Source organism: Sminthopsis crassicaudata, chromosome 4 (genome assembly GCF_048593235.1).
Source record: "Sminthopsis crassicaudata isolate SCR6 chromosome 4, ASM4859323v1, whole genome shotgun sequence".
Lineage (NCBI taxonomy): Eukaryota > Metazoa > Chordata > Mammalia > Dasyuromorphia > Dasyuridae > Sminthopsis > Sminthopsis crassicaudata.
The window spans coordinates 271,361,377-271,374,174 of NC_133620.1; the positions used below are offsets into that span (position 1 = coordinate 271,361,377).

General features: G+C 34.1%; 1 protein-coding gene across 2 annotated transcripts in view; it reads left to right on the top strand.

Moving 5' to 3' along the window:
- Window positions 1-9,536, top strand: part of PLA2G7 (phospholipase A2 group VII) — a 73,281-nt gene extending 63,745 nt beyond the window's left edge. For both annotated transcript variants that reach the window (XM_074310734.1, XM_074310735.1), the window contains 4 exons: window positions 2,030-2,121; window positions 4,863-5,033; window positions 8,317-8,465; window positions 9,160-9,536. In XM_074310734.1, the coding sequence (XP_074166835.1) occupies window positions 2,030-2,121; window positions 4,863-5,033; window positions 8,317-8,465; window positions 9,160-9,272 (525 nt within the window). In that variant the 3' untranslated portion in view covers window positions 9,273-9,536. The remainder of the gene's footprint in view (window positions 1-2,029; window positions 2,122-4,862; window positions 5,034-8,316; window positions 8,466-9,159) is intronic.
- The last annotated feature ends 3,262 nt before the right edge of the window (window positions 9,537-12,798 follow it).

Here is a 12,798-nt window from a genome sequence, read left to right on the forward strand (position 1 = left end):
TTTGCCTCAATTTTCCTCATCTGTAAAATAAGCTTGAGAAGGATGTGGCAAACCACTATTCTGTATCTTTGCCAAGAAAACTCCAAAAAGGATCACAAAGAGCCAGATATGATTAAAATGATTGAATAGCAACAACAAATGTTTTTGAGACAGACTTTCTATCCATTACTTCACACTGCCTTTCATAATAGGTATTTTATATAGTGCTTATACATACCAGGTGCTAATAAACATTTGTTGAACTAGATTGAATTAGGAATGTGTGTTCTTACAGGCGTGAAGAAAGGAAGCTCATGAAACTGCAGAGACAGGAAATGGAATTCTGGAAATAGCTTGCAATTCAGTTTGGCTGTGTTGTAAACTGTGTGAAGGTGGGAAGGGGGGGGAAATAAATGTGAAAGTTGGAAGATACCTTGTAATTGATTGGTCATGGATTCCAGGCTGAAGATTTTCCTAACGTCAGTAGTAAATAAGTGAAGATTTCTGAAGTGACATGATCAGATTCATGTTTTAGGAACAAGATTTGGACACTGTGTGAAGGAACAGAGTAGGGTTGGTGGGACCTCAAAATTTGGAAGCTGATGAAGAATAAGACAGGGTGAGAATGATGACATCCCTGAACCAAGGTTCAGATGTGAATCTTTGAATATAGACAAATGTAGAGAATGTAATAGGTCTTAATAGATATTTAAGGTTTTGGCAACTAATTAAATGGGAAGGAGGGTGATAGATTAGAAGGGAGAAAATGAAGTAAAAATTCAATGATGACTCCAAGGTTGCAAATCTTGGTGATGGTCAAAACTGTAGTGCCCTCCTTTAACAGAAAATAGGAAAATTAGGAGGAAATTTGAGTTTAGGGTAGTAGAAGATAATTTCAGTTTATAGTAAGATCAGCTAATTTTCATTTTCAAATGCAAATAGCTTCCATTTTAATAAATTCAGATCACTTCAATTAAAGAAAACTTTAAAATTGAAATAATTTTGAAGTTGACAAATTTTTAGTAAGTTCAGATAATTTCAGCTATATATTTTAGCTATATTGGAGACACCTGTATCAATGAGATACTTTGATTGAAATAGCCAATAAGCAATTGAAGGCTCGAACTTGGACTTGAACTCAAAGAGGCTGGGATATATATTTGAAAATTTGGTTTTCAGTCATGTCTGACTCTTTGTGACTCCATTTAGGGCTTTCTTGGCAAAGAGACTGGAGTGGTTCACCATTTCCTTCCTAAAATGAGCTCATTTTATAGATGAGGAAACACTGTAGGGTTAAGTGATTTGCCCAAGGTCACACAGATATTAACTTAGGCCAGATTTCATTAAGTCTTCCTGACACCAGATGTGGGTATTTGGGGTATTGCAAACCCTGTGGGTTACTTAACTAGTGAGGGAAGAAAATCAGAGCACAGAGTTTGAATTAATATGGTAAAGAACAAGGATTGGAAGTGAGAGATGTGGAGACAGAATTGATAAACTTTGGATATGGTGATGGGAGAATAAAGTTTTCTTTGTTTGTTGAAAGTACCACCTTCCATCTAGTGCCCTAATCTCTGGGCAACTTGATATATGGATGGTTGATAACCAACAAAAATAAACAAAATGTGAAAAGGAAAAAAATAATGTGTCTGTGTTTTTGGTTTTGGTTTGTTTTGTTTTTGTTTTTGTTTTTGGTTTGTTTTTTTTTTTTGAGAGGAGGAGGAATAGGTAGGATCAATGTATAATAGAATGAGTTATGTTGTTTCAAAGATAGCCTAGGAAAGAGAGTAAGGCTGATTTACATACATTTAGAGATGATTGTTTAACTCATGAGAACTGAGGAGATCACTAAATATGTTGAGGCAAGTAACAAACAAATCAGGCATCCTCACAAATCATCAATATATTTTTTCTAAGAAATCAGGTTAATTGAAAAATGTTTTTTGAATGGATGACTGCTTGAATATGAATAATTAAACCATTTCATATTTTTTCTATACTTCAAATGACATCTTATAAAAACTCTGAGTTTATCATACTTTCTACACAGGATACTATTGATGAAAATAAAATAGCAATAATGGGACATTCCTTTGGTGGAGCCACAGCTATTCAATCTCTTAGTGAAGACAACAGATTTCGGTAAGGAAAATAAAGCAAGAAGACAATGTAATTTTTAATGGTGAATTTTTTTAATAGTTTAATTATGGAATACAAGGGATTTCCTTAAGTTTTATATTTTATCTTCAGTCTTTATTGAGTCCTCTATGGAAAGCATCCTGTGCTATTCACCCTATTCTTTTGCACACTAAAAAACTGTTATTCAGGATTTTTTCTTAATTTGTTCAGCTCTTTTAATACGTGAAGTAGTTCATCCTTATGCTATTTGTTCTACAAAGTTAAATTTCTAAGATGGGTGAGACATAGTATAGTATTATGTTTATCTTGTTTCATAAATATATTTAAATTTTGAATTTGTATAACACTTTAGGTTTTAAAGTTGAAAGGATAATAGGTATAAAACACTAGACTTAAGAGTCAAAAAGAATTAGATTCTAATTCTGCTTCAGATACTTCCTAGTTCAGCAATCTTGGGGAAGTCATTTATCTTACCTCTGCCTGAGTTTTCTCATTTATAAAATGAGGGAGTTGGACTTCCTAGCCTCTAAGGGACCCCTTCAAAACTCTATAATCTATGATGGCAGGTGGGATTTTCATTTGTAGCATCCGTGGAAGCCCTCATTCTTCCATCCAGGTAGCTTTTTCCAGGTTCCAGGTCAAAATTCTTTCTAAACTATAAGAGATGAGCCTTCATCCCTTGATGTGATTTTTAAAAATCTGTCATTTAGATAGATCACATTCAGTTCATAATAATGGGATTTACATAGCAATGCAAATACATAGCAATGCAAATAAAGCAATTCATTCCCTCTTTCCACTGTATACTTTGACTCCATCTCCCCCAAGTACATACACACTCAGTAAATAGTGTACCTTTATAGGCGTCACAGATGAGACGTTCATACATGATCAGTGCACTTGCATTGAAGGGGACACTTTACACCTCTAAAACTGCAAAGCTATGGATATATTTCACTAATGTTACTGGCACTTTTATGTGCTTGAAATTTCTTTACTCACTGATTTCCACCAAGTGTTGAGCTCTGCTTCTAATGAAGCATTGCTTTTCTCTTTTTTCTTCCAAATGTTGCTTTCCTTGGCCTTCTTCCAGCTTCTATGGCCATCAGTTCTTTTTTTCGGGGGGTCCCCTAACCTTGTACAACGCATGTAGGGGTTCTGTGGTTACAGCTCTTTCATCAGCTTTTTAAGAAAAATTCAATATCCACTTGTGAACAGGGAGTGCTCTGGCTGTTAACCTCTCCCCCACATGAGAGAGGCTATTTCTCTGATTTTTTTCTGCCTCATTGGTGCTTTACCTCTAGTCCCTAGGAAAACACTTGAGAGACACCTGCAACTCAATTCAGTTCCTTCTGTATATTGGAGGTGCGGTGATTGATAAGCCTCATCCCTGCAGGGAAGTCAGCAATTATCCTCAATCATCATTCTCAGTTTAACTGTGTAGCTTTCTTCAGTAAGTTTCTCAACTAGATTTCTCTGTCATTGGATAATGAAAATCTTTTCTATTTATTTAGCCTGACTGCACCAGGAAGGACAGGTTCAGATCTGCTTTTGACCTTTTCTTAGATTTTTCTGTTAACAGCTTTTCATCTTCAGAAGTCTTCTTAGACCTGTTATATCACCTTGAACTATCACTACTTTTCCTTGGGGGCTCTCAGTTAAACTGTCAACTAATATGTGATCTGAAACACAGTTTAGGATTTATAATACTCCTTAGCTAAGGTAAACCTCCCCAGTGTTCTATATCTTTAATAGGGAAGGACTTGAGAAACAGACAGTTAAGGAAACTATCTTAATTTAAGTCCAGCTACCCCTTTCTTCTCCAGCAACTGTCATGCTGGCTAGAAAATTCTAGAGTTGTCAGTACAGGCTTGACTGTAGAATTCCAAGAAAAGCTATGACTTTTGTCTCTCTTCTCCCAAAAATATATCACAGCTTTTCTGTCTGACCCTCCTTCCATGTTAGCTTTATTTTGCAAATGAGAAAACTAAAATTCAGGTCTCAGTCAAAGTTAAGACCATAGCTCCAATTTTAATTTCATGATCTTTTCTGCTATACTATTCAGAGAGTCAACTGCACACCTAGTGTATGTGGATTGAATAACATACTCCCATTCCTTCAATATCATCTCAACATCCATGAATTCTCATTCTGATAACTTTTAATAATTTTCATTTTTCAATTCTATAATGGTTTCTCAATGAATTACCCATTTTACACTGAAAAGGCCTTTTATTAAATTGCATTTGAAGATGGTTGTGAACTAGGAATCAAGATACTTGGGTTCCCCAACTCTGCTACTCACTCTGGATCCTTGGACAAATCACTAAAATCTATATGCCTCAGTGTGTCCTTTGTAAAGTAAGGAGGATGAGAGGATTTCTAAGGTTCCTTTCTAACACTCAACTTCTATGAATATTAATTATAAATAATTATACATAATTATGAATTCTATAAATTTTAATGATTCATAATTCTGTAACTTCCAGCAACACTTCATTATAAAGCACATAAGTTATAGCATGATTTGAGCTACTCTGAGGAGGGGGGAGGCAAGCTCCTGTCTCCCATTTACACAATAAATAATAATGTATCTTGCTAAATGTAACACCAGAGTCGTTCATTAAATGACTATTATCAACCCTGTCTCCAAATACTAGTAGTATGATGGAATTCTCAGCTGGCTTTCTTGTCAATTAAGGGTATAACATGTTGATCTTTTATTTTCAATGAAATGTTCCCAGATGTGCCATTGCCCTGGATGCATGGATGAACCCTTTAAGTGAAGAATTATACAGTAAAGTTGTCCAGCCAATCTTCTTTATCAACTCTGAGAGATTCCAGACTGCAGAAAATGTCATGAAAATGAGACAATTCTACTTATCTGATAAAGAAACAAAAATGATCACAATCAAGTAAGTATAACTAAACAGTTCTGTTTGATCTATAACAAGAAACTAAGCATGGGAGAAAAAAAATGAAAAAATTTTTGAAATACATTGGTGATAAGGTGGTGGTGATAGAAGGATTCTTATGTTAAGACTTCATCTTTTATTGATTATGGGAAAAGACATTGGGAAAAAAGTCAATGTCTAGATAGACTTAGAAGTAAATATAAATCATATGATATGTGCAATTAGATTTTGCATATTGTACATGCTATTTCTATTCTATATGATATCCAAATTAGGGAACTAGATAGTGTCCTTTAGTCATTTTTCAGTCACATCTAACTCTTCATGACCCCATTTGATATTTTCTTGGCAAAGAAACTGGGTTGTTTTGCCATTTCTTTTGCTAGTTCATCTTACACTAGCTTTTTTTTTTTTTTTTTTTTTTTTTTTTTTGCTTTGATTGAGACCTGAATAATTTTCGAATTTGCAAAATAATGCTAATATGGAAGGAAGTGTGACAGAAAAATTGCCCTGGGTCACACAACTAGGAAGTGTCCAAGACCATATTTGAACTCAGGTCCTTCTGACTTTAGGGCTGGTCCTCTATTCACTGCACTACCTAGCTGCCCTTATTACTTTATATTTTCAAGGTAAAATGGATGTGAGATTTAAAAAACCTCTTTTCCCCAATGAAATAGTTACACATTTGAATGTTAAATAAGCCCACAAAATTCTATTTAATGCATCAGAATCATAAAATGAAAAGTCACATGGTAGAGAAGGGGGGGAGGGAGGGAGGGAGGAAGGGAGGAAAAATGCACAAAATAATTCAGAAGTGAGAAGGTGCTTAGAAATCAAGTATTCTTCCCTCCTCTCCCCCACCATCCTCATTTTGCTGATAAAGAAACTGAAACCTAGAGAGATTAATTGATCTGTCCAAGATCACATAGTAATTATTGCCTGAATTAAAACTAGACACCTGGTATCCTGATTTCAAATTCAGTTCTTTCCTACTTTCCCACAATGTTACACTATCCTGACAGAAGTAGAAATACCATTTCTGAGAACATCCATTATTGTCTTTGTATAAGAGGCATGTACTCTCAATACTGTCAAAGTATTACCATTTCCCTTTAAAGATTCCTGTAATAGGAAATGTCTTATTATAATCCACAGAAATATAGACCTTTTTAAGTTGAACAGTTGGTTTAAAGGAAGGATGGCAGGATGCGATTCTAAGTACTGAGTAACACTTAAGGGCCAATTTGATTTTAATCTTCATTTCTTGGTGACTCTATGGCATGCTGAGAAGGTAAGATTGAGATTAACAGAGAAATAAATGGCTGACACAATGTATTTCTTGTTGAAATACCAATACACAATAACTGGTAAAAGTATAAGCAGATATCCATGTGACAGCTTAGCCAATTTTCAAAATATAAAGATTCTTATTCCAGAATGGGATGGAGTAGAGGTCTCTAACTTAGATGCTTGGATGCTCGGTGTTGCTAGGAAACAAACCAACACCTAACCAAGCAGTCCAAGGGTGACTGTCCAAGCTGCAGTGTGGTAACAAAGCATATATAAACCATGGAGAAAATACATGAAATGATGTGATGACCCAAGGGCATCACATTTTGATATATCAAATACACAACTCTAGGATGAAGATATCCTATATTTAAATACAGTTCTTTAACTTAATTAGCATAGTTTCTTTTGGTATAAAATTGTCTTTCATGACTCCAAATGAGGATCTGAGGCGGGAAATTTTTTTTTCCCTTCTAAAATTTATTTCAAAGATCATATAAATTTTAGAGAAACTTGAAAGGTACTTAGCTAAGATGAAGATAATTCTATATTTAAATACAGTTCACATCCCATTTCCTTTTGGAAATCCATATTTTATTTTGATATAGCATTGTCTTTCATGGGTCCAAGTGAGGCTTTGAGGTAGGAAATTTTTTCCCTTCTTAATTTATATGGTAAGGTGATCTTTGAAATAAATTTTGGAGAAACTTAAAAGGTACTTATTTTCACATCCTCTCAAAAGGTCACCAAATTGTAGATCATTAGAAATGACTTACCTTTTTTCAGTATCTTTCTAGTTATCTTTTGGGTTTCTCCAAAACCCCACAAATCCTCTCATATGGACTCTTGGGATACAATTTTATATCAAAGGGAAAGAACATTATTTTCTAGGGGAAATTAATTATTTGCCTTCTTTCTAGGACTATGGCTAGAACCTATATTTCTAAATTCCAGTCTTTATCATACTTTGCTACCCACACTTTTTGATCATTATATTTAGCTTGTAAAGATGCCACTGAATAGATTTATAATACAGTTTGAATTCCAATTGTTTTAGAGGGCAGCATTTTCTTGCATAAAATATCTTCAGGGAAGGGCATTGTGAGTTTTCTCAGAAGGGAAATAAGACTTGCATACAACTATCCTGATTTTCTCATTTTTGACCAAAGGCATCTATTACTTAACCTACATATGTGTGTGTATATATATATATATATATATATATTTGCATGTATGTATCTGTCTCTCTACAGCTATCATACCAATCTTCTATCTATCATCTATCTATTTCTGCTTCTCTTGGGCTGCCTAGTCTCCCATCAGCAGTTAGATGTCACAGTGAATAAAGCACTGGGCCAGAAGTCAGGAAGATCTATGTTAAATTTTGCCTCAGACACTTTCTAGCAGTGTGTTCCTGAGTAAGTCTTCTGTCTACCTCAGTTTCCTCAGTTTCAATTGGGGGTGATAATAGCACCTCTCTCTCATGGTTTTTGTGAGAATCATATGAAGTAAATCACTTAGCACAGTGTCTCTCCCCCACCCCAGCCTCCATTCTATCAAGACTGAATTTTTCTTATTTTGCCTTGGCTAGATGTGTAGTCTCTTCTCATTAACCCACTACTGAATGGCACAGAAGCTTTGCTTATGCCTCCATTTCTGATCAGATGTTTGATAAGTGTTAAGCCCAGTAGAGCTCAGAGATTTCAAGGCTCACGGGACCTACCACCCTCAGCAGATTACAGACAGGTACCACTACACACACACATCTAACCAAGGGCACTTATTTATGAGACCACTATGGCTATGAAATGCATTAGCTGAGGATAACAGAGATATAATTTGGGTTTCATTCATACCATGCTGTCAGTCATGGAGCTAATCATGCTAACCCACAATTTATGTAGTATCCTTTATATTATCTTAACATACTAGCAGTATCATTAAACCATATCCACTTTAGACTTATCATTTCTGTGTCATTTTTTCCTTGCAGGGGCTCAGTCCATCAGAATTTTCCTGACTTTACTTTTGTGACTGGTAAAATACTTGGATACATATTCTCATTAAAAGGAGATATCAATTCAGATGTAGCCATTGGTCTAACAAGCAAAGCTTCAATGGCTTTCTTGCAAAAGCATTTAGGTAAGAAACTATTATGGGTTCTTTCTTAAAATAGTCATTAACATCAAGGTGGTGTGATTTATTTTCAAGTTTCAGTTCTTTTTGAGAAACCTCTGATATTTAATTTATAATTTAAAAATACAACTTTTATCTAAACTGAAAGAATTAGCAAATCTATGTAGAAATGAAAATGAGAGTTTTCAACACAAAATTTTATATGTCATGATTAAGATTGCTGCACATGTCAGTCATTGACATACATGTAAAGTGGCCTGTTAACACACACACGCATATTAAACTGAATTATGCCATATAATAGTCATAATACACTATTGTGTGTATCCAAATTGAAGAGTTCCCTATGCAGATAAAATCATAGGATTTGGAATCACAGGATTTAATTACAAATAAATGGACTATCATATTTTCACAGTATAGTAGCATATGCTTTATCTCATAACATATATTAATCTGCTAAGACTAAAATTTATATTGGGATTGATTTTATATTGAGTCTACTGAAACCTGAGTTACTTAAATCTTATCTTCCTGCAGAGCAACAAAGCAGTTGATAATAATTTCCTAATGCTACTTTCTTCATGAAGCTTTTTGAAACCATTTTTAATTTTAAGAGTATTTCTACTTATAATTGCTAGGCATTAATCCCTTGAGTTCTGTAATCAAAGAATTTGTGTATATTTGTATTTTTTCCCAGGTCTTCAGAGAAACTTTGATCAATGGGACCCTTTAATTGAAGGTGAAGATATAAACCTCATGCGAGATAGCAATGCTGGCTCAGTTACGTATCTTTCTGAGTACCTGGAATAAAGAAATGTGCAGTGTTGACCAACCTATTTTTTAAAAAAACTAAATTATGTTTCACGGAGACCATAGTTTCTTTTTTAACTATTACCCACACACTTTTTAAAAAATATAGACTATGCTATAATCATTAAGATTCATTTTGATTAAAGTGGCTGAAGTTTATTATGCTTAAATTCAAAGGAGTTCAGTGTACAAAATTCAAAGCAGCCTGTAGTTTTATTGCTCTCATCTTTTGTGGTGTTAATATTTATAAAACATTATCATTTATTTCTACATTGTCAGCATTTTCTTTTCTGATGAAGGGCTAGTTCAAGTGGCAATGGGGCCCTTCTGGGGTAGCAAAGACCCATCTGAAAAAATAATTGAACTTATAATATCTTGATACTATCAGGAGAGAAAAGGAGTAAGGCATGAGAATGGAGTTGGTATTTACACTTTAAATATATATGTTTCCAAAGGATTAAGGAGAAAATGCCATCCTTCTATATTGATTGATGTCTTCCCAGATACCCCAGGTGGTACCATTGCTCTTAAAATAATGACCATCTAGCATTTAACAGTCAGAGGGAAAATATGGTAAAGAGGAGAAAGCTACAGGGAGAAAGGAAGCAGCCAAATATTGCTGACTGCCCCTTGTGACCTATAAATCCCTTTTGTGTAGCAAGGAAAAGAACAAAACATGTTCCATTTTCTGAGCAGAGTTCCATAATGGAAAAAGACTTATCAAGGTAATGGTCTATCAGGATAATTACAATATATACCCGAGAATTATATAAGAACATTTTTTTCCTAGTTTTCTTTTCAATCTTAAGATTATGTGAAGAGGTAAAAACACAAATATTCCATATGCGAGAACCGAGATCTTAATCACTTTTACATCAGTATTAATGATATTCTGATTTCAGATAGGAAGGGCCTAAGAAAATTGAGAGTGATGAGGACTGTGGGAATATAGGAAAATACATATACAGGATCATCAATATAGAAGGAAACGTGGACATTCTATAGCCCAACCTGCTTCTTTTAAAATAAGAACCAGAAAAGATACCTACTGATTGGGAATAGCTTAAACCCCAGTGATAATATAACATGAACAAAATGAAATATACTACACAAAACAAGGAATGATGAATAAAGAGAATCATGGGAAGATGAAAAACATACACAATGCTCTGACTACAATGGAAAATAACTGAGACTGAATCTCATGAAATTTTAATATTCAACATTGGACCCCCAAGAAAGATGAGAAGTTATGTCTTCTAAGAAGTGGGAAGCTGAAGGTTTGGAACACCACAAAAGTCAACTTTCAGTGTATTGTTGACCTGCTTTTTTTTATGATGAAAGATGGTTTCCTGGGAGAGACAGGGATATATAGGGAAAGGTAAATGATGCAAATCCTTTTTTTTTTCCTTCTCAAAATAAAGCATCAATGATTTTGTCCAAGTATATCATCTAGCTGGCTTTACTGTCAACTCAATTGTTCTTTAACCATCAAGAATCATGAAGCTCATCAGCCTGGACTTTTCCATTTGTTTTTTCATATACTCTGATTCCATGTGCTTATTGACACTTGTTGAATAAATCTCAATTTTGTTACTTTCAACATTAGTACAGATGGCAACACCTACTTAATCAGTGCTGCTATTGTCTTTGTTATCTCCTTTTTTGAGAAAAGTAAGAATTTAAGTGATGTGCCCGGGATCACTCAGCTAGGAAATGTATATATATATTGTGCCATCTAATGTCTCAACATTATCTTAACCTTCAAACAACCCTGGAAAGTAGTGGTTATTATCCTTCTCATTCAGATGAGAAAACAGACAGATGTTTACCCAGAGCCATATAGCTAGTTGGTATCTAGGACAAGATTTGAACTCAGATCTAATAATTTCTTCTATCTTCTAGATATCTTCTAGATTCTTTACTGTACCACCTAGTAGATATAGTAGGGTGTTGAAGATTGGTCTTCAGGACTCATTTAGTGAGTTTGAGAGCCCCTTCCTATTCCTTTTTCCTAATTCATTCCATTTCTTTTATTTTTAATTTTTTAAGCATTCTTTGCTTTTAAATTTTGAGTTTGACTATGTCCTTCCCAATTCTCCCCCACCCTCTTGAGAAGGTAAAGAATATGATATCAATAATGTAAGATTATGCAAACTATATTATCCCTCATCCCCAAAAAAGGAAAACATAATTATGCTTCAATTTGAGATAAAGTTCTCTCTCTGGAGATAGTAATTTTTTTTTTTAAATTGACAATTCTACCTTTGGAATTCTCTTGGATCGCTGTACTATTCAGATTAATTTAAGTCTTTCACATTTAAGTCTTTCACATTTACTCATCATTACAACATTGGCTTTACTGTGCATAATGATGATCTGGATCTTCTCATTTCACTTGACATTAGTGTGTTTAGGTTTTGCCAGTTTTTTTTTTCTGAAACTACCTTCCTTCCTCATCATTTCTTATGACACAGTAGTACTCCATCATAATCATGTCACAACCAACAATATATTAGTCCACTCTTGGAGAGTCCATTCATTTTCCCCTATTATTTTTATATTGTCATTATATCACCTTTTAGCAAAATATAGTTATCCTGATCTCTTTCATTTAGGTCTATTTTGGCTATATCACCTTTTAGCAAAATATCATTTAGGTCTATTTTGGCTTTGTCTGAGATCATGCTTAGCATCTCTAACCTTTAACCTTTTCACTTCAATTGAAACATAATAGACTGCTTCTGCCCTTTCATTTTTATGTTTTTTATGTGTTTATGTGTTTGGTAATCCTCTATTTCATTAAATATTCCATTTTCTGAGTGGGTTATTCTTGTTTATAATCTTAGCTCTTACTTCTGAAATATCATATTCCAAATCTCGTGCTTTTTTAACATGAAAGTTGCTCAGTCCTGGAATTTGGCTCCAATATTCCCAGGAGTTCATTTGGGGACCTCTTTCAGGTGGTGACTGAGCTCTTTCAATTTGTATTTTACTCTCTAGACCTAAGATATCAAGGCAGTTTTTTCTTTAAAAATTCCTTGAAATACAACAATTAGTTGTTTTTTTAATCATGACTTTCTGGTAATATAATTCTTAAAGGATCTCTTTTCTTGATCTATTTTCAGGTCACATTTTAAAAATTCATTTGACTTTGTTTTAATGTTTAACTGATGTCTTATGAAGTTCATAGGTTTCCACTTACCAAATTCTAATTAATGATTTTCAGTGAGCTTTTGTTATTTCCTTTTCCATTTGGTATATTCAACTGGTCTATTCTGCTTTTAAAGGAGTTCTTTTCTTTGGCGAATTTTTGTGCTTCTTTTACTATTAGTCCAGTCCAATAATGTTATTTTCTTCAGTATTTTTTGTGCCTCTTTTACCAGGTTCTTTCATATTTTTCTTGTTATCACTTTCATTTCTTCTCCCAAATTTTTCCTCTGCTACTTTTATCTCTTTCCCATCTAGGAATTCTCATTGGGCTTGGGTCCCACTCAAGTGTTTTCCTTTGCAGCTTTCCTTATAG